The following is a 26,527-nucleotide window of genomic DNA, read 5'->3' as shown; positions in this document are numbered from 1 at the left end:
ATGCAGGAGGTGCGCCCCCATGTCCTCGTCCGCTCCATTCAGAACTACATTTCTTTAAAAAGTGTCTTTCATCTCATCGCCCTCTTTATAACGTCTCGCCTGCATCCGCTTACACGTTCAACGAGAGGAGCCGCAGTAATGATAAAAACAATGAAAAGGATAATAATTGAAGGAGTCAAAGTGTCAGTCCAAAACCGGGCCGAGGCGGAGGTCAAGTTAAGTCAAAAACCGACATATTTAAGAGCCCCGAAGTCATGACCTTCAATCCAGACTGAAGCATGGCGGATAGATTGTATAGGTTTGCAAAGCAATGCACAGCCCACACAACCGTTAGACAGGCGTTTATGTGGTGCATCCGCGCCACCTGCAGGCCGCCGATGAAAATACAGCGTTGCTGTGATTGTTTATGGCAGAATTAAGAAACCGAATTCAAAACGTACGAATTATTCGCCGTGTTCAAAAATAGGGTTTTAAAATATAGTAGTGGACTAGTAGTACCAAAAAATATTCTAAGGCAGCGTAGCCCAACCGTTTTCAACCAAACACGAGCTTTTATTGTGAAGGCCACGCACCCAAAACTGAAACCGTACAGTTTTCTACTTCCTGCCTGGGCACGATACTCTTTCAATTTTACGCATATCAAAGCGTCAACTTGCGGCCGACACACAAAACAAACTTTAAAAAAAATAATTTAAAAAAGCCTTTTAAGCATTTTAAGCTCTAGAACATGCAAACAATATACCATATCCATAGTATATATTTTTAATTAATTTAAAGTGTATTAAAAATGTCCAAGTTGAGCGTGTATTTTAAAAGCAATAATGCAGTACCGTAACATCTAATTCCTTGTGTATGGTAGATAGTGAAATAGAAAGCCAGCTGACGAACGTAATTGTTGATTTTTATGAAGTGACAAAGACTAACCGGAGCAGAAATCCTCCGGTCGACGCGTCTCATGTTGACGATGTCATCAAGAACGGACGCTGCTCGCTGGGGAATATAAACAGAACAACGTGTCGTGCAGACACACGCAGGGTACGTAAAGACATTGTTTTCAGTTCAGCCGTCCAAAAGGCACACGTGCAGTACAGTTAAATGGATTGCTACACTATTTTTGTTTCAAGAAACACCAACCTCGCTCGATAAAACATGAATTAACTTGCACTTCCCGTCTTTTAGCATGTAGCTGTATCGTGTTGTCATGCATTATCCTGGAAAAAAACATCAGTCACATTCTTGGTAACAGTTTTAGATATAAAAAAAAACATAGCTAGCCTGTCATGTAATAGCTATTGTATGAATGACTGGAAAATATTGTGTCTAAACCAATAACTATATGTTTTCCCCCCTCTGTGTGTATCTCAGCTGGTAACATGGGTAAAAACAAACCAAAAGGCAAAAAACAGACAAATGTTTTCCAAGTGGCAGCGAACAAGCACTTGAAGGCCAAAAACAAAGCCAAACCCATCCGGACGACACTCAAACATGTAAGGTCCATCTTGCCTCCATGGCAAGCTTGTGTTTGCAATCATTACATGAAATGTTTTATCGTCATCTCAGATCAACGCCGTAAAGAATGAGAAGGTAGAGAACCTCAACCAGATGTTCTCGGAAGTCCAGAGGGACGTCAGCGTTTCCAAACGTGTCGCTGCAGAAGCAAAGAAACCAGCAGAGCAGGTGAAGCCGAACACACATTATTATTTAATCATCCCATTCATAAATGTCATCTTTTTTTTTTTTTTCTTTCTTGCCCCTTTAGATGGTCAAAGAGCTGCCAAAGGAGCCGGTAAATGTTGATAGCGCTGCTCAGCTCTTCTCTCAGCTTTGATGGATTTCAGTAATCATATGCATGTGATAATTAACATTATTTTCACCTGTAATTAGACTGTAAATAAGCTTAAGAGGTGTTGTTGAAATACTATTTAACAGTGGTCAGTTGTTTGTCGTTTTCATAAAACCTGCAAAGTCAACCTAACTTCTTTTATTCTAGTTCAAACGTGAATAAATAAGGCAGAATTTACAGACAAAGCTTTCTCAGGGCCTTCAAAATGTTGCCTTTTTTGTGTTATGATTTGAACACTTTGACCTTGCTGAACCGTTGGACTTTTTAAATGATAAAATGCAATAAAGACACTGCAAAATCTGGGCTGCAAAACTTGGATGTCCAATTATTTCCTCACATCCTGCTATCAAGAAAAAATGTTGCTAGTTTGGGGACATTAAAAAAATCCATTTTAATGCAATTAAGTTCAGATTAGGCGCTGCAAAAGCTTTACCGTGAAAAACAAAGCTGCAGCTTGTTGCATTTCTAATTAGAATAAAAGCTTTCGGAACTGTTGTAATTATGGTGAAATGAAACAGCAAAACAGCTACAAGTTCAACACGTAATTCAACATCGAGACATTTGAAGCTGTTGTGCATATGCATTACTCATTACGGTCCGCCAGGTGGTGCTGTGGGACGGGTTAACATGCATGAAAAAATCTCGTGGAAAGTGCAGGAAGGAGCAATCGACTTCAACTTTCTTCTGAGCATTTTCAAAAGTATCGATCGCATTGCCCCCATTCGGCAGATTGGTTGAGCCCTGCTGCACGGCCGCGCTGCAGAGAAATAAGCGAGCAGCAAGCCGGTCAGCAATTTTGCTCATGCAAGGGAGCCTTTGCTTTAATAGACAAAGCAGATCGATAGCCTGGCAGACCTTGGGACCGCGCTGGCCATTCATTACATTTCGCTCTCATGGAAGCGTTAGGTAGGATGTGGGAGGGGCTTTCAATTGAATCATGACGTAACATTGATTAACAGCACCGCCAAGCCCTTAAATTGGCCCCAAAATGGCCGCCACAAACCAAAATGGCTGACTTCCTTTCAGGCATGGGCCCTTGAGACTTTTTTTGTGCGACCTGTTGTGATCATCGACGTGTCAACCAAGTATCATATTGATCAGTGAAACTGGTGTCTGGGGCAATTTGTTGCCGCTACTGAGTGAGTTTTCGGGGGTCATGTTTGGGAACCTCTAAAATACGAACGCATGCTTGGGAAAACTGGAGTTTCCAGGCATGTTGAGGGCCACCCCCAAAGTTGATGAAATAGATCTGAATAATAATCACCAGCAATTGCAAGTTTGCCCGGCGTGCGATGTTATGAGCGGGGTGCGGGGTGGCGGTGTGGAGCAACTCACGCGGACTTCCTTGGGCACCTCTCGAGGCTGCTCGGGAAAAGAATTCAATTATTAAAAGACACCTGAGGCCATGAAGGTGGAAATCACAACGATTCGGTGAGAGAGTGCGAGAGCGAGGTCACGCTGTGCATGCGGGCAGCGTGCGAGAAAAAGATTGTGCGAAACTCTGAGCGCGAGAGAATCCTTTTTGATTCTCTAATTCAACCTGAACAAAAAAATACAATTTGACAGCACGGGCATTTCAAAGACAAGGATGAAAAATAGCATTTGAAGATGTTTGGAGGGACTAAACAAGAAAGACGGCGCATTTAATTAAACGTGACACAAACTTTATTGACTTCATCGGAACACAAGTCATTTTATATATACAATAAACAACAATGTTTTTTCCTTTTCCTTACAGCATATTTCATATACATATAGTGTGCTATCATAGTTTTTCTTTTCTCTCCTTTTTTTTTTTTGTCGATAAACTGAAAATACAAAGTACTGTAGACATGCCGTTCAATAAAAATATTTATACAAAAAAAATGTACATTTTTTTCTATACAACAGCCCTCGACAAAACTGCCGTTGAAGAGCTCTTGTAGTCTAGCTGCTGTTGCCATGGTAACCGGCACTACCTCCAGCGGATCAGAAACCGAACGAAGGTAATAAATGATTGTTAAAAGCCATTTTCGAGTCCTGATTGGGGTTTGTGTTGCTGCCGTGTGCTTTAAAGGGCCAGTGCGCACACAATCGCCAACACAGCTCTTCATTCTTTTGATCCGCCTAAGATTTGGAGTTACTCGCCTCCACCAAAAGCAATTTCTTCCAAGGACAAACTGCATTACATTCATAGATGAAAACATAAATGACCCGCAAACCATTTTTTTTTTTTTCCCCGCTCCGTATGTTCACATCGCAGTTTGAAGGTTTACAATGACCTCGATGGCGTTTGACGTGATGCGTTAGCCTGAAGCTAGCGTGATTGGCTAGGATGAAAAGGAACTACGTTGATGTGAGAAGAGCGGCGCTTCATTTCGTCAGGCTTGTCGACAACAAACCCCCCCCCCCCCCCCCCCCCCCCCCAAAAAAAAGTGCTTTACCGCCATTTTTATTTAGCATTTAGCATCTTGAGACAACGAAGAAACTTTTCGGGTGGGAGTCGATCCCTCGCGGATTTTGCTGGCATTTTCAGGCGGGAGGGATAGCTTGAACATTTTGCTGTTTGAATAGACAAATGTTGTGTGTGCAGTGACCCTTTAAAGCGCAGCAGTCAATTCAAACTCCAGACAGCCTACAGTGGACGCAGAATGAAGAGGTATGTGATCCAATTTTATATAGTAGTTAACGCACAAAATGAAAACAAACACGCTCAAAAATGTAAGGTAACAAAAAAAAAAAAAAAAAAAGAAGGCTAGCCCCCGCCCCATAAAGAAAATACCGAAGGTGAAAAAAAAACAGGTGCAACCACAGAGAATCCCATCAAGGGGTGAATTTTGTGTTTTTGGGGGGTATCCTAACCACACCAAATGTAAACAAATGTTCAGCGCACACACAAAAAATATGTGAACATATGCGTCATTATATAGCGACATTTGGCTACTTGAGCAAAAAAACAACAGTGAAGGGGGGAAAATAATCGTATGCTTGTAGACGACGATGTATCGCGGCGGACCATTTTTAATGGAGATTCCATTGTGGGCGCAAAATGGATGACAAAAATGTAGAAATCCAAAGTTTCCCGGTGGGATTCGATTACAGCACAGTGCACAACACAAGCTGATGAGTGCAACGTACTGTCCGCCTCTTGCTTGCGGGAGGCAAAACCTCTCCCCTTTTTTTTTTTTTTAAATTTACTTTTTTTTTTTTTTTTTTATACATACTGTACATTACATTTTGATCCAGCGTCTCTTCCAGTCACAACTCGTCGTCCTTTCCCGCGCGGTGCAGGGGATCGAGAACTCCTGGGCAACCTGCAGTGACAGAAATGATAACAATACTCACAGGCACATATTCTTTATCCTCTGTGAAAAAACGACTTATATTATTGCAGTTTACTGAGTCACGCTGTCGATGTGAAAATCCTCTTCGTTTGTGTCTTCATGAACGCGTTATACTGCCCCCGATGGCCAAGTCGCGCGCGCCAGGAGGAGTTGCCACGCATTAGTCATGCACAAACTGATAAATTCCTGATAGTCTATTCAATTTTGTTATTACAAGAGTGATACTTTGAAAATAAATAAATAAATAAACAAACATTTTTTTTTGGGCAGTACCACATTGCGCCACATCGTGCCAGGCAGGCAGCACTGAGCTCTACAGGAAGAGACGCTGCGAAAGTGCGACGCAGCGCGCTTACCTCCTGCTCTCAGTTGTCGATGTCGGAAACGTGGTTTTCTATCTGCAAAACAGAAGCGGACATGTTCAAAGCAGCCCGTCGTTTCACACGGAAACAATCCATTCATACGAGCGCAAGAAAATAAAGACCAAAAAAAAAAAAAATGTGTGCGAAGAACGTTCGGCATTAGCGCTGCCGCGCGCTTAACGGCTCATAAATGTTGCATGACGGCGGGCTGGCACAATGTCGCCTTTTTCAACCCAACATTTGAGTCTTCAAGCGACAAGTTCTTGACTAAAGTTTGTGAGAAGCAAAACTCGAGCCTCTTGTGGATCCTTTGACTTGCATTGCAATCACCCCCACTGCGCCCCCCCCACCCCTCCCCCCGCCGGGTTCTTTGACCCTGCGCTTCAATCACTGCCCCCAATTGTGAGGGGGTGCATGTGCGTGCGTGCACGCGCGCGCCTCCGACTGCGTGGGTGCGTTTGATACGAGGTCGTCAGCGGGGGAATGTCGGTCCGGGCGCACTCGCTAGCTCAGATGAATAATTTTACTTGAGGAGGAGACAAAGACTTGCTCATTTTTTATTGAGTTATTATTTAATTTTTATTTTTTATTTTTTTTTACCAGATGACGGGCGCCCTCCTCCTCCTCCTCCTCGTCGTCGTAGTCGCCCTCTCCGCCGTCGCTCATCTCTCCGGCCTCGGCGTCCATCAGCGCGCCGTCGCCGCCTTCCTCGCCGGAGTTATCCGCCGCCTCTGACGCCGACTCGTCGCGCAGCGAGTCGCAGTTGTCCTCGTACTTCCTCTGAGCCTCTGGCGGTGGAAATCATACAATACAAAACAAAACAAAAAATAGATAAAAAAAAAAAAAAAAAAAAATTCTGCTAATGCTAATTGGCAAGGAAAACAATTTGAAGACATTATTGCATAGCACAGCAATCGAAATGAGTGCTTAAGTGCTGTTAAGCCATGCCAGGACTTGCAGTGGCAAAAAGCTGCTTCGATTATTCAGTAAACAAAGTCGACTCTCACAGCGGCGCAGACCGCCCGTTTGTAAATACGTTGACTCGGGCGAAATGACCAATCTGCGCAGATCAAGACGCGTCGTGCTGGATTTGTGCCGGTCGGCTGTTCCCTCACGGCTGTTCCCTCACCGGACTCGCCTCGCTGCTGCATCTCGATCTTGTCCAGGCGTCCCAGCAGCGAGTCGATTTTGGTCTTGATCTGCGTCAGCTCCCTTTTGATGGTCTGCAGCTGCTCCGTCTTCACTGCTGAGGAGCACAACAATGACAAGGCTTCACGTACAAGCACAAACAAAATGCAACCAGCTCGGCGACATGCTGCTATAATAAGCCGGTTAACTTTCGCCGCCCGCAGCAATCGATGAATTGGAGTGACGTGTTCATTCTTGGACGTGCTTGTTCCGGGAGTAAAATTTTCACCAATAAAGTAGCTCGCGCACTTGACTTCATTGCTCCAATGATTACATTTCTTTTTCTTCGGAATTATCGTTTACTAAGTTATCGAGAAACCAAAACAAATCGTTATATAGCAATACAAGCTAGTGTGTTTTCAAATGGCGGCTAGCTGGCTAGCTATGGCGAATGCTAACAGGCGCCATGATGGACAAGCAAACACACAAAAGTGCAAAGTACATTTGAAGTACAGTAGTTACCAATTGTCGATGGTATATGATATTTATATGATATAATATATGATACAATAACCTCCCCCCCCCGCAGTAAACGGGGGCTCACTGCATACGTTTTTAGGCTATAAATGTTGATGCGTTGTGCGTGCGTGTCTATGTGGAGACGTTAGCGCGCCACATTTTCTCCTTCCTGCGCGACAAATGAGGAGAGATTTGGGCCTCCCCGCTGCGTCTGTTTACTGCTTCTCGCTCGTCTTTTTCAAGACGGCTAACTTGAGTTTTGTTTTTTTTGCCGAGGAGAAGGGAGACGTTTTAATTGCGGACCCCCCTCCGCGGATCACACACTTTATGGACTATAAATTAATAAAATGGTGTTTTTCCTCTGGAGCCGCCTCCGCGTCCTCTCACAAAAAAAGCCGTAATGGTCTTTGACATCCATCAGATGACGGTAAACAAACCCAAAAGAGTTTCCCGGGCGGAGGAGATGCGCTCGGAATCCAAACTTCCTTTTTGGCCGTTATTCACGCCTCGCCAATGCGTGCGCAATGAATAAAACATATCAACACGCTCTCGGGCGAGGACTTTTTAATCCCTCACCAGGGCTTATTGCAAAAAAAAAAAGAACAACCTTGGCCGCACAGGTAGGAAGCGGTGAATAATGGAAAGCGACTTGTTAAAATGCAGCAGGGCGATTTATGTGATGCCCGGTACGGGAAGCGACTAATTCACACTTCCTTGTTTCCACGTTGTTCCACTCTCTGAGGGCGGCTTACGACTTGGCCGGTGGCGATAAGAAGAAAGCGCTTATCGGGATGAGAGAGGCGGCGCACAATCGGTTTGAAATAGACATTTTGAGCTAAGTTTAGCCTGGCTTGTTAGTAAGAGTTACGGCTTTTGGTTTTATAGGTTGCGATATATCTATTTACACATAACATTCTTAATTAGGGCTTGGCCAATATGCGGTCTTTGAGGCTGATTTTGCAGAAAATTCAGATAACCGATTCATTTGCTGATTAATTAAAAATATGTATAAAATCAACTTTTGGTCCCTTAATGCTTACAACAATAAAGATGTTAACAGACAGAACATTTGTCTGTTTAGTGTTGGTATTTAACTGAACTAAAAATAAGAATTTTTGCAGAACTAATATCGTCCGATTAATCGGTTAGGCCAGTGACTCTCAAAAGTGGTACGTGAAACATCACTTCCTAAAATACAGTTCAGTTGTATTGAACTTTTAAAGGAGATTTTTTTTTGCAGTTTTTGTATTTAAAGTTGAAGTCAAGTCCAAAAATGTATTCACAATATGTTCATCCACCCGTTTTTATCCATCTCAGGGCGGCCATTTTGCCACTTGATGACATCACAGTTACTCAGGTAACGCCCACTCAGCTTCGCAGGTGAGCCTCCATTGGTCGTTAGCTGCGCCCCGAGCAACCGTGATGTCATATTCAGTGTCACATAAACAGCAACAGCAAGTCCAATTTGTCGCTGGAGAGTTTTCCAGAGGACCAAAACGTCGCTCTCGCAAAGATTGATGCCAGGCAATATGATTTATCGCTCTTTTAGCTGCCTTGCTTCCCACTCGCTGGATTCGCTTTTCTATTTGGGCCCCAGTGATTTGTCTGACGTGCCAAAAGCGGGTGCGCCGTCGGAAAGGTCGCAGAAACATGCACCTAAGATGACAACAGGTGACCAATCAAACATACAAAAAAAAAAAAAAAACTATTTAGAGTTTTTCTCCAGTGGTGTGAAACATCAAAAAGGACATTTTCCCTTTTCTCCGAGACATTGGTTAATTCAGCACGTAAGGCGTAAAAACGACTTTCCCCCCCCCCCCCTTCTCCGCAGGCTTTTGTCGATTTGCGTTCAGCCTTCCGCTTTTCAGAAGGACAAAAATCCCATTAGCGCGATGAAAGCGAGCGAGCAAGAAAAAAAAAAAAAAAAAAAAAAAAGGCCGCGTCACGCCCGCACGTACGTTTGACGGCGGCCGAGCAGGAGGTGGGAGGTCTGGAGGACGAGGAGGAGGACGACGACGACGTCTTGGCGGGGAAGGAGGTCTTGATGCGGCGGGACGAGGCCGCCAGCACCCGGGAGCGTTTCAGGGGGATCACCGCCCGCGGGGGCGGCGCCGCCACTCGCCCGTGGTAGTCGAAAAGCCTACAAAATAAAAATGGAAAAAAAAAAAAAAAAAAAACAGTAGTGTAGTTGGCCAAAGGGTTCATCAAAAAAAAACAAACAGAAGTACAACTGAACTGTATTTGACTCTTCCACTTTGAAAACGACTGATGCAAAGCATTTTTTTTTTTTTTTTTTTTTTTTTTTTAACGTGGCGATAAAAAAAAAAAAAAAGAAGCGCCCTCACACTCGGGTTAACGGCGCGGAGGCCGACGAGAGGAAAGTAAATGTCAAACGGAGGCGTCGTCTTCCGCCCGGAGTGGCGCTCACGACAAGTTTGACATTTGCGGAGGGAAAACAACCGCGCCAACGCCGGCACACAAGCGCTCCTTCCGTCTGGCTGAAGCAAGACGTCAAGAAAATGTTGCGGGCAGCCCAAGGAGGCCGACTGAGCGAGGGCTCCCGACCGCAGTCAAAGTGGATACTCATATTTTCACTGTCGAATGTGAAAAAGGTTTTATTAAGACACACGGGGGAACTGATTTAAATTGGGGGGGGGGGGGGGGCGAGGGGTGTACATGTAAGCATAATATTCCATCCTTTAAGGCGCCTTCGGGGTAGCTTGTCGCTAAGCAACAGTGCAGAGTTGCATTCAAAGCAATGTTTTCCAAATCAGACCCGTTTTACTTTCAGATCAAGTGTTGCGGCGATGTTTTTTTTTTTTGTTTTGTTTTTTTAATGGGTTTTTACAGTCCACAGGCAAGTCTGAGTTTAGTCGTACACCTGCGCAATACTCGCATCTCAAATCATCTTTCACCATTGAAATGGATGCAAATGCCATTAATCAGTTTCAACCTACCCCAAAAAACAAGCACTTTTTCCATGTGTTTTTTTTTTTTTTTTTTTTTTTTTAATCAATAAAATGCCAATCGATAATATTGCACTTGCACTGTAAACAGACGGCAATGTGATCATTGAATAGTGTGTAAAGAACAAAAGCGGTTTGGGCACATTTTGTGCTTCGATTCCATAGCTATTGTGCTGCTCCTTTTGGTGTGTGCGTCTTGGCCACCTGGGGGCAGTATAACGCAGACAAGGACACATCAGATCAGTCGTTTTTTGCAGAGGATCAAGAACGTGTGCCTTGACTTCACCCGGGGGTGTCAGTAAGCAGCCTGCAGTCTCTTTTTGACAGAATTCTTTACTAGCTGCCACAAACTGCTTCTTATTGCCAAGTGAGTCGAGGTCACTGCCACCAATACAGTGCTTGTATCTGCTGATTTGCGGTAAACTTAAACTGGGAGTGACAAACAGCTTGAGGCAAGCACACTGGGCCTCTTACTTGGAGAACTGCAGCAAGGGAGTGAAAACGGGCTCAGAGTTTTTTTCGATGGTTGAGCCAATTTTCACCTTTCACAGGTAAGTCACTGACCATCGGCTCTATTGAGTGCCGTTAGCATCAAAGCTAGCGGCGCGGCTAAACGTACCTGGTGTAGAAGTCATCTCTGTAGTACTCGTAGTCAAACTCGTAACCACTGCGAGAGAGAGAAGATGGCGGTTTATTCCAAGGATTCAATTCCGGACGTGTCAGCAGCTCAAACCGGGAGAAGCTCGGACCGGAGCGGCCGTGAGGAGGTCAAGCCACGAGCTGCACACGTGATGGCGCGGCGAAAAAAAAAACAAAAAAAAAAAAAAAAAAAAAACGACGCTGAAGCTGCTTGAAAAATTGTGAAAGGATGTTTGCCGGCCACTCAAGAGTTTGAATTAACATTCATTCCAATTTTGGTGCGTGATTATCCTAATTTATCCTGCGTGCTCTCGCTGAGACGAGGCAATAAAATGCAAATGAGGCGTTGCGAAAAAAAAAGAAAAAAAAGTGAGTCTTAAATATCGCATTAGAGAGTCCTCCCAAAAAGTTTGCATTTTATTCATTCAAATAAATCGACCCAATGTTTAATGGGATACACGATATAATAACAATGAATAAACACGGGAGGGAGATCGAATGCAATATCTGTACAATCGTTCATTTTAATGATCAAATAATCCGCTTCACAATTTCACTGTTAATTCCGAACGAAGCAATTCATTCATTGGTTCGTTGACACCATCAGGCGACGCAAATGACGAGTGAGGATTAACGGCGACGATACCTGTAGACGGCCGAGAGGGGCCTCTTGGAGACGCCTTTGGGCCGGTACGGTTTCGGCTCGCCCGCCATGTTGATGTCTGAAAACACAAACAAGAGCAAACGGCGCCGTTGATCACGTGACGCACACGCGTTCATTGCGGTTTAAAAAACAAAAACAAAAACAACAAAAAAACACTTGTTTGCATATTGTTCTCTAACCAGCAATGTCGACCAAACAGATTTTTTTTTCCCCCAGGTAGAAATTCATTTCAGCTTCGTATACAGTCAGGAAGACGACACACGACCAAAAGTCTTGCGACATAATACGCCATATGAATAATTCAATGGCGGGAAACAAATATTCCTGACACTCGAGTGCAACAAGAAAAGCCATTTTGGAACAAAAACAATGCGTAATGACGCTCCGGCAGGGCAGAGCGACGCTTCGCGATACGGCGACGCCATTGGCGCTCAAAGCAGCCGCCGGCGATTAAAAGAGAAAAAAAACATCTGAGGCGGCGGGAAAAAAAAAAAAAAAAAAAAAAAAACGACTTGAGGAAAAGTTGCGCAGCCACGCGGCTCGACTGATGCCGAATTGCTTTTTGGGCGCGTCGGCAAAGGTCGCCGCAAGGTCGTTTGATCAGATTAAAAATAACGTAGCACAGCAGGCTGAAGTGTTTGTCCAAAATGAGACGGAGCCTAAAAAGGATCATCGCTGGCATCAGGCGCAAACCTCCAAATTCATCACCTGCTCACAACCAATCGCGATGACGCTTGTTGATGATGTCATCGGCGCTCGCCTGAGCAGCGTATACAACTCACAGGACTGAATTCTCTCGGCTTTGTGGGAAGAACAACTTGAGATTAGCAGGGGACCTTCTCTGCCTCGTCTTCATGACTCTGCGTCTCTTCCAGGAGATCTCAGTGCTGCCCAGCAATGTTGTGGCACAAAAAAAAAAAAAAAAAAAAAAAAAGGGGCAAAAATGGCAGGGGCTCGGCGTCGCAACACCGCTGCGCTTGTGCCTGATGTCGACTTCCAATTTGAGAGAGGAAGATTCAGGCAAGGCGGTTGTCATGGCGAAATCCCCAAGCCCAAAACGATTCGCGGCTGGCGATGAGTGAGTCATGCGTGCGTGGTTATTGGGCCGCGTCTCGCCATCGATCGCCGGCATCGTCTCGCCACGTTTGCTGAATGCAAACGAGTCGCTTTGCTCGGCCGGGCCGAGCGGTCCCGCCTCTCTCTCTGACCTTGGGCTGACCCCACGGCCCTCCGCTGTCCAGCATCCCCCAACGCCTCCCCGTGAAAAGAAAGTCGACGGGATTGCGGCGTGTTTGGAATCCCTCTACCCCCCCCACCCCACCGCTGTGCTTGACTTTCTGCTGATATTCCATCGAGTGCTCTGAGAAGCCGCCCCTCCCCCCCCCGGCGATATGTCGCAATATGTCACCATATGCCGCAGCTTCGAGACTGGATTTAGTCAAAGCCTCCTCGCCCGGCGAGTTTTGCTGGCAGTAGATTGAGCTGCAAATTAATTTGCGGCGTGAACGTCCGTGGCAGATAGTAAAGTGGAAAGGGGGGGGGGGGCATAGTTTGGCCCACAAGGGGGCGTGTCCATATACGGCCCGCTTTAACAACATTTCCCATAAAGTAATATTTGTTATATCAATTGATTTTTATTGTATACATTAATAAAAAAAAAAAAAAGGTAGGATATCATTTTTTTCAGACCAATATCAGTATTCACTTACAAAGTACCAATACCGCTAATACTTCTTATGAATAACATTTAAATAATTCTGAACAAATACTTTTCTTTCTTTCTAACAGACATAACAATTTGCATGCCAAATACTGGCGAGGACAACTGGATTTTCTTTGGCCTTCAGTATCGGTTGCTGGTATCGGCAGCCTTCAAAAGTACCCGATACGTTGCAATAAGGCCAATTCAAAATGAAGCATTTGACTTATTTGAAGTCTTTTTGTTTTTCCAACAACCTCCTTCGCAAAAGACAAACCAACCCCCAACTTGGAACACTTTTTCCGGATCGAGATCAGCAGCGGTTCAAAAACGTGCTGGCTTGTCTCCGGACTTGGACGCTGACTAATAACGTCAACGTTGGCAGTGCATGAAATGCAGCTCGGGCTTTTAATCCCGTCTCGTCGCCGCCGGCGGCGGCTGAGAGAGTCTTCTCGCTGCGTGTCGGGTCGCGATAATGTCATCTCCACCTTTTGTTGCGGGCGCTTATATTGAGGCCACCACGACCGAGTAAAAAAAAACGCTTTTTCCTTTGCGGTTTTCAAAAGTTCTCATCACAACATTGCAAACCGCTGTAGAGTGAACCGAGTTGACCTACACAAACGGCATGAAAAAATAAAAAATCGCTTTGTTTTTCTGATGCTAGCAACATTACCGGCAGGCCATGGCGCCCCCCCCCCCGCTGCGTAATGACGGGGAGAGCACGTCAAGGCGACAGGAGGCAGGCAGCCTAGCGCGTTGGGGCGTCGCATCTGCATTTCAAAGGTGCGGTTTGAGGCGCAAAAACATCAAACGCCGCTGCTATCGACATTTTGTTTTTTTGTTTGGATGCGCCGGGCGCTAACAACGATGTCGGCGCCACCGTGAATTATCGCACAAACCAAAGAGGTTACAAAAGAGAGCTTGGAAATGGCAGCGCTCGGCAAAGGGCAAATTAACCGCGTGCTGCAGCAGCAGCAGACACGAAAGCTCACGTTTGAAAAAGAACGGCGTGACGTTTGCTTTGTTTCGTAATCGCTTGGAATGGATTCATCATAAAAAACAAAATCCCACAGTACATCTGATTTCTAGGAAGCGTCAACGTGGAGTGACAAATAACTTGACGCAAGCACACTTGGTCTCTTTTTAGAGAGCCGTGAGAGCAAAAATCGTCTTTTTCATTCCCTGAAAGTTGTATGAGACGATAATCTCCCATTTTTTTGACAGCCAGCATCTCAAGCCATGTTGGACATGACAACCACTTCCAATCAAGCAGGATGACGTCCATTTACAAGATGGAAAATGTCTCGCTAATCCCGCCGGACACGATTTATGAAGTTCTTGTTTGACGGCGAGAGTGACAACAGGCGCTCAGGAATACTTTTAAAGTGTCTTTTATTTGATTTGGGTGTTTTTTAAAGCACCGTGTTCACATCTAGCCAAATGAGTGGAGTCAGGTTCCACAGGCTGCTGAATTTAGCGTGTCAATACTTTGGCTGGATTTTGTTCAGGTGGCATTTGTGATGAAATTTACAAGTGAGCTGATTTGAATTTATCGGCGCTTCGTTTTCCCCCCCATCTAGCGCGAGCGGCACGTGGGCAAACTTTTTTTTTTTTTCTCCTCCGCATGCATCCTGGGAGGGATCAGCTCATAATCTGCGGCCCCTTCAGCGCATAAAACGCGGCGGTGCTTTTGAGAGGCGCAAAAAAACAAAAAAAAAAAAAAAAAAAACCCCAGTGAGGATCATCTGTGAAAAGCAGAACATTTTCAGCTTTTGGGATAAACATCGACAGAGTGGGGAGAAAAACAAGTAGTCGGAGATGCAAATATTTGTCTGCTTATGCTAATAATACTCCGATTGTTTGCAGTAAGCTAGCAACGGCTACGGGCATCCGGAAAGTATTCACAGCGCTTCAATTTTTTTCATATTTTGTTGGTATTCTCTGCAGACAAGAGTGGATCAAGTCACTGTAACATAATGAAAAGAACGTTAAATCTGCACTTAAAAACAGGAAAAAAAAAAAAAAAAAAAGGAAACTTCCAGCCACCGAATGATTTAATTCCAAGATATTGAACATAAAATAAAAATCGCCCCCCCCCGCACTAGAGGAGCACACACAAGACTGAAAAGTCCAAAATGGGTTGATTTCACACCCCCAAAAGACGAAACCAACTTGGTTTGCTTATTTTTACATTTGTATGACAGCAAATGGTGAAAAATGAGACTTCTTTTTACGCTCGCATGAAAGTATTAAAAACTGTTCACTTATTTTTTACTGTTATGTGAGTTATTAACAAAAAGATGCAACTCACATTTTCATTTTGCATTGCTTCAACTATCTTTTAATACTTGTCGAAAAATGAGTTCAATGAAACATTTTTAAAAAATTTAAAAAAAAAAAAGACAGTGCAGTAGCTTTATGTTTGTACGACAGCTAATACGAAAAAGTGAAATGCAAATAACATTTTGACATGAGCAGTCTTTCGCTCATTTTCACACTTGCATGACTGACAAGCATGAAGAAACCAGTTGCGTTTTAGATTTTAATATTACCAATGGCTCACTTAGACTCTTAGATTTTATTTCACAAAATAAAACGATCTTTAGGCAATGACGTCACCTCGCATGCCAGGTGATTGACAGCGCAACGCTGGCACGCGCTCATTATCTCGCACAAATGCCATAAAAAAAAAAGAAAAAAAAAAAGAAAAAAAAAAAAAAGAAAAAAAAGAAAGCGAGAAAACTCACAGCGCTGGTTGCGACGCTTGCCCTTGTACATTGTCATTTGGAACCGGTCCAGCTTTCCTCAGCTCCGATCGGAAAGCAGAATGACGGCCGGACTCGACGGACGAAGGGAGAAAAGAGAGAAAGACTTCCTGACTGGAGAGAAATTGAATCGAATTGTTTGGCTCCTCTCACACGCAGAACTGGAGCCGCTTCTTTTTGGGGCATACCAAGTGGGGAGAGGCAAAGGGGAGCGGCGGTGAGGGTGGGGGGTTGCCCTTGTCTCAATTTATGCAAGTTGGAGGGCAAATACTGGCTCATGAGCGAAACCGAACTATTCTTCATCATACAGTAAATTAGTTTGATGGCGGTAAAGCTGTTTGAGCAAGTCACGCGACATAGTTCGAGCTCAGTGGAATGTACCACCAGAGAGGCAACCGGTAGCTTTTTATTTTATTTTATTTGGAACCTCCAAAAATTGGACGTTAGTAATATATATATATATATATTTTTTAAGAATCCATTGAGTGCATGTATGTCACATATTTTATTTGAAATATTGACAATACGCCGCACTGCTTGGATTCATTGTTTCCTTCATTTTGTACGTGGACTGCATTTAAAGCATAACAGCACCATCTGCTGTCCACGGCGGAGTAGCACAACAAGCTGCAAAAGTCCAAATGGGAACAGCATCCAGCAAAACAGGAAACAAATTGTACAATTGTGACCTCTAGCGCAGCAAGTAAAGCAGTACAAGAACAGATGCGGGAAATTAAGAACGAAAGCTGATCTGATTTTAGCATAGCTGGATGAGCTTTGGTTTTTTTTTATGTACACTCCAAAGCCTCGACTTCCCCCGCGCAAAAACTCATTGAGGAAAAAGGGTCACTTGGGAATCCAGCGGGGCCGCGAATGCAGAGCCGCGACATAGTGTGTGTTGACTGTATTTTTATGGGCACGGAAGCCCCGAGAGAGTTACAGGTCAATAAATTAGCTGCTGTCAGAGGACTGATAGGAAGCAGACAACCCCCCTCTGGCCAACACGAGCCACCCTGACAGCTCCTTTAATTGCCCGTCGCCTCGTCACTGTCACAGCCGCTGCGCTATGTCACGACATCATTTCATCATTTCTTTGCATGGCTGCATTTTCCCCATCCGTGTGATTAGCCAAGTTGGACTAACAAAACACATTGTGCTGATCTGATCATCTCATAATCAGCTGACTTTAACCGGAAGTGAGAAAAAAAAAAAAAAAAAAAAAAAAAACCGACCCGATTGTCAGTATGCTTTTTGTAGATCGGTGTTTTTGGGGGTTAAAATTGCCCATCAACCCTCATTCGACGTGTACCTAATGAAGTGTCCAGAGCCTTGTAATAGCAGCCGGCACCCACTAGATGACGCCCTGCGACCGCGGAGTGGGAAACTGTCGCCTCCCATTCCCACCCCGCACCCAAATACGTCTGCATGATGATGCCGAGACAGAAGCGAGAGTGACAACCGTCTCCAGACGTCATTTCAGTCCGAATGAAGCCTTGACGGACACGCGCGCTGCTAATGCTCTGACAAGTGCTCCATCGCCCAAATTCAAAATCATTGCAGTCCTACCGAATCACTCTCTAAAATAATTCTAGCAGCTCCAGAGTGAAGGCTTGCATGCTCCGAACAGACTAGGACAAACGTAGTCATGCTTTCATCTCAGGTAGACTTGATGACTGTCATTTTCTTCCCTCAGAAGAGCATCAAACAGCGGCAGCTCATTCCGAACGCTGCGGTCATCTGTCGAATAGACTTCAAAGTTCTGCGACAGGTCTATCAACCACTGAATAGGTCCGGTCTTGAATATATTAAGGAAATGCTGATGGAATATGAACATAACGCGATCTGAAGTAAACATGGCGAAGCGGCATTGAGATGTTATGCTGCACACACATGGATAAAAGAGGCCAACATTGAAAATCATGTTTTGCAAAAGCTTTTTTTTTTTTACACTTTTTGTTCTTTTAGTAGTTTTAGCAAGCCACTTTTTATTTCTTTACTTTGATTTTAAATGTGTTGAAGTCTTTTTTTTTTTTTGGAAACGTTGATGGCTTTTCCTTCCCAGAATTTCCTTCCATCTTTGACACACAATAAGAGCAGGTTCTTCCTTGTTTTCCCTGACTGGAGGTCTGCAATGACTAATTTGCCAGTTTTGCACACTACCCACCGTGATTCCTGTGCTTCAGTGAGCAGCCAATGTGGTGTCCTAATCAAATCAATGCGATGGCGAAAAATCACTCCCCAAACTAGGTCAAGTGTGAGGTCCCCAAAGGCCAAGGCGCTCGCTCGCCTTTTGACCGGCCATACGCTCGGGATGCGGCGGGAAAAAGGCCATCTGAGGCGACGTGACGCCGACCTTTACTGGACAGCCCGGTCCGGGCCGAGGCCCCCGCAGGCGCAGGCGCAGGCGCAGGCGCAGGCGCTGACTCGGCCGCCTGAAGCGAGGCGGCCTAATTGGCCATGCAGGATCACAACGAGTGAAGAAGCGGGGGCGGGCGGGGCGCGGCCCGGGGCGAGCTGACGGGCTCTTTTGGATGCTCTTCTATTTATTTTGTTCATCTTTGCCCAAGTGGTGTGTCACGCTGATTCCAAATTTGCACACTAAGCAGGAGAGTCGGCGGGGTCGCAGAAAAGCCTCCGAGCGGGGCGAGCCATTAACGCCGAATGCGGAATCAGCAGTGGTGGGAAGGCGGGCTGAACGATTTTCAACGATTTCCCCCCCTCCCTCAATATCACGATCACGATTTAAAGTGCGATTCTTTTTTTTTTAAAGGTCCTCCTCCCATGTATTTTTTTTTTTTTTTTTTAAACAAACACGCAATAAATGACGCTGTTCAGACCTATAGGAAGTACAAATACTTCGGTGCACTCGCAAACACAAAGTATCTGTACTCGTACTACAAAGTGCGAGTGCTTTCGCCGCCTCTGGTAATAGCAGCCACAAAGCATCCCGTCACGCCGGCATTTATCTTGCCGTCATGGCGCCTTCGGGGGCCAAATAGGAGCAGTCGTGTCTCGTGTCTTCATTCCCGCCGTGACTGGATCAATTATGATCAAGTGCGAAAGGGCACCTTTGCCGTCCCCGGGGGTCCCGGTTGGCCGTGTTGTGACGCCGCGCTATGAAAAGGTCATGTTGCCGTCACGGCCAGGCCGAATGAACACCTGCAGTCCTTGCTGTCATCTCGCGTGCAAGGCTGGCTGATAATTTGTTACATGATAGTAGAACAGGATGGGTATCGATGAATGAGAATTTAATTGACCGATATTGGCTCTGTTAAAAAGATTTTTACCACTGCATAAGGCAAAAAATAATGACATTCAAACATCCCCCTACCCCCCCAAAAATGGTCCGATTTTTTCCGATTCTTCTCTCTCAAGGACAAAGTATTACATTGTAAAACAGTCAAATGTTCTGCCTTTAATCGGCATCTTTATTGTTGTAAGCCTTAAGGGACCCCTCATCGTCTGATTAATCTGATATCGGGATTTTACTCTGCCAAATCTCTAAATCGGCATCGGTCGGGCCCTAGTTGCATGATACAACGATCAGGTCGTCACGTAGAATAATGAGGCTGTTATATCAGGGCGTGGTACGCAAAAATCATAGCCGGCGTAGTCGATTACAATTTCCTCGTGAGGTGGAATGATGCCGGTTCGACTGTGGCACAAATTACCGGCTCGTGGAGCAAGTGTGTCATCACCAGTGAGGCGCGCGCACACAAGCGAGGAAACAATCTATGCACTGAAGCGATTGTTTCTCAGACATGAACATACGCACGCGCACACGTGTCCACGCGCGCACGCACGGAGCTCGGCGCTCGGGCTGATTCACGGCTCAGCGTTTCTCTGGCGGTCGGAAGTGCGGCTTTCTAATCAGAGAATTAGCCGCACTTGTACGCTGCCAACGCGCGCACTGTCATCCATCTCACTTTGTCCACATTGCGCCTCGTGGCCCACTAATGCACTGGCGGGGAAGGAGGGAGGGGGGAGGCGGAGAGACGGAAAGAGATACTGGCAGCAGAATGAGGGGGGGCGGGGGGGGGGGGGGGGGCGTGGCTCCCCGGGTAGCTTTAGCCCTTACATCAAGTTCAGTTTCAATGCGGACATGGGCCAAGAATGTCCTCGTAATTGTTTATGGCAAACGAGGAGCTTCAGATATTTTCCAAATGTATTCCAAAGCATGTCTGATATGAATAAATAGATGAAATATTTAATCCATATTTCAGAGAGAGGGGAAAGTACTGATGCCATGTTTACACCACTGGTCTTTAGATAAAAACATCGACCATCAAGTAACGCGACGGCGCCATCTGACCTCTGCGTGCCTTCCGTTCCTCGCGCTTAGTATGTATGATCGCTCGTATGCCGTTTTATTCCTCCACTGTTTGAAAATTCTCCCGTGACCCTTCAAAGAGAAGGAGCGCTCGTTTCCGCGGGCCGCCTCAATTTTTCGCGTCAGGGTGAAATTGTTGCTTTGGCGCCATTTTGTGGCACCTGGTTGCCGAGGAACTATGTTGAAGTGATTTGCGGCACACCTCACCTTGAAACTGCTGGGCACAATTTTACTTAGGGGGTGTGCTCACTTTTGTTGCCAGCGGTTTGGACAGCCTTTTTTAAATTTAATTAATTTTTTAATTTTTTTATATTGTAGCTAAGTGTCATTTCTCCAGTGTTGCCCCATGACGAGATCGAAGAAAAATCCTCATCTGCCGGCACAATTCTGAATCGTCCCTGGGAGCACATTTGGGCATACCTGCTCCTGCTCCCTCTCAGCGTGGCCGTGCGTGCGAGCTGCTTGCTATGCGTGGTGTTGGCCCGCAATGACGATTGATTGCGACGCCGCTGCCTTTGTAATCCTCTTAGGATGGATTTTGCATCTAAATCAGGTTATTATTTATGTGGCCCGGCTCTCGCCCGGTGCCATTTGGAGGCGCGGTGATTGGTGATCCATCACGCGTTATCCTTCAGTGTGGCCCATTAATGTTGTAATGGGATGGACCTTCAGCTCCTGGCAGAAGCCAACGAAGCACCTGCTTAGGAGTATCCGCCCGCTAGGGGGCCCCTGAGAGCGATTAACAGAGAGCGGCGAAGTATTTCAAGTGGAAAAAAAATAATAATAATTGGGGGTATAGTATACGTTTATAGCAGAATGAATGATGAAAATGACACATAGTGATGAATGAAAGCTACCAAGAAATGGGTTGAAGAAATGCTAATAGAAAATATCCCAGCAAGGCTCTGAGGTCAGCAGACTCGGGTCAATTCGTGGAGCCCAAAGTTCAAAGCAAACACGGCGACGCAGCATTTAGCTGTTACGCCGCACGACAATGGAACAAGCTGCAAACGGATCGGTCAGTCGACATTTCTTCCGAATGTTACATGAGATTTACTTCCATTTCAATCCACAACCCAATTCTCCAAAATGGCGACCGGCTTCAGCCTGCCCGGATCCAAATCAAGTCAAAATAATGAACCCAACCTCTGGGTAAAAGCGATCCAATCTGCTCATAATGCACAGCTACCCAGCGAGAGGCTTCGGAAAACAACCCAGCATTTTCCAGCATGTATTATTGACAGAAATGGAGAGGCCCCAAAATCTAATTTTGCTCAAAGCCCCAAGGAGGCGTGAAGCGGCTCCGGCTCCAGGCCTGCAGGTGAAAAGCAAAGCGGGAGTCAACACAAGCAGGACGGCCATGTTGCGCGTTCACTTGGCCCTCTTACACAACAGCTTGTATCAGCGTCGAGAGAGGGGGAAGAGAGAAGAAAAAAAAAAAAAAAAAAAGCCCAACTTTGCCTGTCCTTCCCCAACAGCGGCCGCCAATGGCGCACATCTGCTGCCTCCAGAGGCAAAAAACATGCTCGCGCCGCCGTGTCACGTCAGGACGCCGCTCCAACCGCTTTCTCTCACTGGAGACGAGGGGTAAAAAAGAAAAAAAGAAAAAAAAAAAAAAAAAAACGAGGGAAGGGCGAGCGGGGGTCGGCAAGAATGACACGCTCCGAAGCTGTCAGGGCGACTACATCAAATCATCTTATGTAAACCCCCCGCAGAAAAGCCCCTAAAAGCAGTGGTTTGGATTTTAAACGGCTGCAATTTGTACGCAGTCGACAACGTCAATCACGACGGGAACGACTGCCAAAGCTGCCGCACCGAGCGTATGCGAGGCAGGACGTGGCGTGGAGCAAAAAAGGAGCATGCCTGAGTAGCATAAAGAACGCGGCCTGTAGCATTAGCGCGGAGCAATTAGCATGTCGCAAGTAGCACAAAGCACGATGCTTGAACCAGAAAGCACGTATGATTAACACGAAGGAATTTGGCATAGACCGAAACATATCAGCCGCATGTGCGCGTTGAGCCTTCCCAGAAAAAAAAAATGTGTTTTTGTTTTTAATGAGGAAAACCCCGGGACACTCTACAGAAACTGTACTTTATAAAAAAAAAACATCATAACATCATTAAATAGAATGAACAGAATTCAAATGTGTGCGTCACGATTTCATGCGGCGGTTGTGATGCTCCTTCTGCTGTTCCCGCCTTGGCCACTGGGAGGCAGCGCTGTTTGAAACGGGCAAGCAGACATAAACAAAGAAGGATAGACTTCTTCTTCTACTAAGTTAATATTGGTCAGGATAAAAAAAATATACATATCTGCCTGTGAATACGACTTCATGTACGTTCCAAAAGCTGTCGGTTGCTAATTGTATTGCATTTCCAAGACAGGGCAAATGAAACGGGGGCTGCTACAGTGACCTCGAGGTTTCCGCAACAACGGAGACCAGATCAAAGTCTGCAATATCGGGGAACAGATGTGCCCACCGAGTAAATGATTTTTACTGCATCCACACACTGATATTTTTGTCGGCGGCGGTCATGAAACACTGGCGCCGAACCCACAGCGCCCCCGCGGAGCTCAATTACAATAATTGATCGGCTCGCGCAGTGGGCGAAGGCTGAACGCGCAACTTTTTATATTTCCGACTTAGTTTGCGGATTGCAGTGACACCTCTGACCTCGGCAAATATGAAAAATATTTTCGGTTGTGACCTCACTGCCGGACAAACATCCCCACAGGCACTCGCCGCCGACATCTTGCGGCGTGAAGATGAGCTCAAACGACACAATCAAGACACGTCTCATTTTTTGGTGAAAACGGACTCGCGTCCACAAAAAATGAACACGGCGGCCGTTACGTTTGGCCACGTGTTGAAAACGGTCACGTGTTGCATTCATGACTTCTGAATCGCTCATTGTGGACCCCCCCCCCCCCGGACTCCTTCGCCCGAAATATTTCACGAAAGCGTTATTATCTGGCGCCGGGTTGCGGGGCGGAAAGAGCGGACTGACTCACCGAGAGGCTGTCCGGCGATGACCCGGGCGTTCTCGCCCGCCACGGCCGCCCGGGCGTTGCGCTCGTTGATGTACTGCACGAAGGCGTAGCCCTTGTGCACGGAGCAGCCCACGATCTTGCCGTACTTGGCGAAGATCACCTCGATGTCGGTCTTCTTGACGATGGCCGTGTTGAGGTTGCCGATGAAGACGCGGGAGTTGAGCGAGCGAGGGTCATTCTTGTTGGTCACGTTGCTGGTCTGGTTTTTGCCAGTCATCCTCCACCGGGCGCACTCCTGACACACGCAAAACGACAACGCAGTCACGTCAGAAAACACGCAATGGACATTTTGTAAAGCGTGTACTGCGTGTATGACTTTATACTGTCCGCAGCAGGTTTTTAACTCGCGATGGGGAAATGAAGCTTCAAGATGCTTCACGAAACAGTTATTGTGTTTATGGAGCCCTCCAGATGTCACTCGCAGCGTTTAAAGCTTGCCGTTTCTTTAAACCAACGGTGCCAGTCAGAAAAATACGACAACTGGTTCATGAAGCATTTTGAGGCTTCATTTTCTTATCACTGGTAATAGAAGTGATGGATTTTTTTCCACGATAGTTACTTTTCATTTTGTTTTGACTTTACTTTTTTTTTAAAAAAATTCAGTTCATTTTAATTAGTTTTCAAAGCAGTTTTCATTTGATTCAAAAATGCTTCATTTTGGTATAATTTTTAGTACTTTTTTATATGAGGTTTTTGTGTGGATTGTTTGTTGAGAGCAAGATTTAAAAAAAAAAAGAAATGTCACTAACTATTGTGAAATTAAGTAAAGTACGATTGTAAATGAGCTGACCTTCCTTCTCTGGCGATTGGACGTGGAGCATCACTGAAATAAATCAGGTATGAAAGTAATTGCCATTTTTGCTATAATTATAGTTCATTTTAGTTAGTTTTCTAAACATGTTCCTGTTTTATTTTATTTCATTCAAAAAATTGGTTTTTTTTTTTTCAATTTTTGTTAACCATAATAAACACTATTTATCTCTTCTCTGCTTTCAAAAAAATGTACTGTACGTACATTTTTGTTGTTCTGACCACACTCTCATGAAGGTGCACTTCATGTAGACTTTAGCGCCATCCACACTCTCTCGGTGTCTTTCCACAGCACCGAAACCATTTTTGGCATGATAGGACATACCGGGTTTTGCTAAATTTAGCCACGAACAGACTTTGTTTTTAAAAGCTTGCGCTCCAGCTACAGGCTTCACCTCAGGCGCATCCCAGCGCGGCTGCTAAAATGCTAATAGCAGACGGGCGAGTGGGAGTTTTTTTGGGGCGCGTGTCACAACAGTTTTGCCCGCGCTTAGCGACCACGCTAACTGTCATCGGGAGCACTTTGTCGCCCCGCTTAGCCGCGTTGTCGCGTGCCTAATGGCCCCCGCAGGCCGCCGGCCCGTCTCATTTGCTCGCCGCTTTTTATTCAGACTTTTTCCCTGCTATTAAGTGGTCGCACGCCACACGCGCACACGCTCCCATGTGCTAACATTTGCATAAACCACACGCAAAAAGTACTTCTTGTACTTGTTGAACATTACAAGCACAGTGGAAGCAAGCTACCTGTAGACCTTCAATACATACCCCATGTATTTTTTAGCCGCATTTAAAAACAACAAGTGCTGTACAATCCGTTTAAAAGACACAATAGAATCTAAAAGTAAGCAACATTTGGGAAGGGTTGCTTGGAAATGAACAGTGTCACAGATTTAAGTACCATTTACCACTTTCCTGTTATAAAAACAAAAGATATTTGAATAAAAAAAGACCTAACAAAAAAAAATCTAATCATGAAAAAAAAAAAAAAAAAAAATGGAACTAGTCGTTGAGCACAGAGTCCTCCACGCACACTCCACTCTCGCTAAGGCTGGCACGCCAAGGACCAAAGCGGCCGGTCATGCGGCAGAATTCCGAGCAAAGAAGAAGCAGAGGCGCAAAGAGGAGAAGCGGCGGTTTTGCTGTGTATGATTACACCTGAGAGTCGCATCGCATCTGACTGGCAAACGCGTTGCCGTTTTGCCGCTCTGCTGTTGACTGGGGATCAATCTCATTTGCGGATGTGCGGCATCGTCGCTTCCGCACTCCTCTGAGGGGGGGGATAAATGTTTGGACGGACGAGACGTTGGCTCGTCCGCGTCGTCGTTTCGCGGGGATGCCGACGAAAGGAGACGCGTGTCACAGCTCCCCGCGTGGAGATGATCGCTTTTGAAAAAGAATTTCCTCAATATCGCGATTGAATATGTGCTGATTTCTTCTCAAGGTCATCTTCCCATGTATTTGTGAACAATCAAAAGCAATACATCACTTTATATTACAATAAGAAATATCCAATTTATCATACATAAATGTTGATTCAATTATGGCATACTGTACATTTTTATACATTACAATCTTATAGGCATACATTTTTGTTGGTGGGTTTTCCGGGAGGCTAGAACGGATTGAAGACACTTCCATTCATTTCAATGGGGAAAGAGGATTTGAGATACAAATCTGCATTTCCGGGTCACGGTTGAAGCAGTGGGGAGTTGGCATCATTGCAATTAAGAGACATGAGATTCACCCTGTGTGTGTGTGTGTGTGTGTGTGTGTGTGTGTGGCCTTGACATTTATCAACAGCACTGACAATTGCACACACACACACACACACACACACACACTCAAGCTAATTGCAAAGCCGCACTCGGCATTGATGTTCACAGCGTCAACGTGACGAATGAGAGGTGAAGGATTAAATCGTGCGTGCGTGTGTGGTTTCGTCATCCTCACAGTTGTGTGTATTTTTTCTTCTTTTGGTCTAATTTATTCTGTCCTGGTCTGGTCGTTTATTTACAGCCTCCAGTGAGCTGGGAAAATGCCGGCAAATGACGAGCACCCGGGTGTCTCGTTTGCGGGAAAATATCACATTGTTATCGGCCATAAATAAATAAATAAATAAAAGGCCTTTCTTTCAGAATGCAAACTTCTTTTAGAGGGGGAAAAATGGTAATGTGGTGCTAAGAGGCTGCTATTTATATGTCTGTATATTAAAATGGATTTTTTTTTTTAAATAAGGCCTTTTTTTACTGATAACAGGCTGTGTGACGATTTTAACGATGAGATTTCAAGTTTTGTCGTACTTTGACTTAGAGTGCCCCTATTGAGGGCATTTTCGAGTGATAAAAAAAATAAAATAAAAGGTGGATGCTCCTGGTCCTGAAATGTGGCTCCTTCCATAATTAATAAAGATGTGCGGTCGAGGTCATG

The 26,527-nt window shown here is 45.3% G+C and overlaps 2 protein-coding genes across 8 annotated transcripts in view; one reads left to right on the top strand and one right to left on the bottom strand.

Moving 5' to 3' along the window:
• The first annotated feature begins 616 nt into the window (after positions 1 to 616).
• rbis (ribosomal biogenesis factor) lies at positions 617 to 2,146 on the top strand. Its single transcript, XM_086020646.1, has 4 exons — positions 617 to 1,035; positions 1,366 to 1,487; positions 1,561 to 1,677; positions 1,760 to 2,146. Exons 2-4 carry the CDS (start codon positions 1,374 to 1,376, stop codon positions 1,826 to 1,828), a joined length of 300 nt encoding a protein of 99 aa, XP_085876772.1. The 5' UTR covers positions 617 to 1,035; positions 1,366 to 1,373; the 3' UTR covers positions 1,829 to 2,146.
• A 2,089-nt stretch (positions 2,147 to 4,235) lies between these two features.
• The window catches only part of ralylb (RALY RNA binding protein like b), a 38,610-nt gene continuing 16,318 nt past the window's right edge, over positions 4,236 to 26,527 (bottom strand). For 4 of the 7 annotated variants that reach the window (XM_086021018.1, XM_086021024.1, XM_086021025.1 and 1 more), the window contains 8 exons: positions 23,252 to 23,525; positions 11,427 to 11,502; positions 10,761 to 10,808; positions 9,134 to 9,315; positions 6,658 to 6,774; positions 6,129 to 6,316; positions 5,523 to 5,564; positions 4,236 to 5,136 (listed from right to left, as the gene is read on the bottom strand). In XM_086021018.1, coding sequence (XP_085877144.1) covers positions 5,532 to 5,564; positions 6,129 to 6,316; positions 6,658 to 6,774; positions 9,134 to 9,315; positions 10,761 to 10,808; positions 11,427 to 11,502; positions 23,252 to 23,525 — 918 coding nt within the window. In that variant the 3' untranslated portion in view covers positions 4,236 to 5,136; positions 5,523 to 5,531. The remainder of the gene's footprint in view (positions 5,137 to 5,522; positions 5,565 to 6,128; positions 6,317 to 6,657; positions 6,775 to 9,133; positions 9,316 to 10,760; positions 10,809 to 11,426; positions 11,503 to 23,251; positions 23,526 to 26,527) is intronic. The other 3 variants (XM_086021020.1, XM_086021019.1, XM_086021022.1) reach the window with 3 other exon arrangements.

Source organism: Filicampus tigris, chromosome 21, assembly GCF_054856515.1.
Source record: "Filicampus tigris isolate MCC_2025a chromosome 21, RoL_Ftig_1.0, whole genome shotgun sequence".
NCBI classification, from domain to species: Eukaryota; Metazoa; Chordata; class Actinopteri; order Syngnathiformes; family Syngnathidae; genus Filicampus; species Filicampus tigris.
Note: the sequence above shows the minus strand (reverse complement) of the source record. Positions and strands in the feature narration are given on the sequence as shown.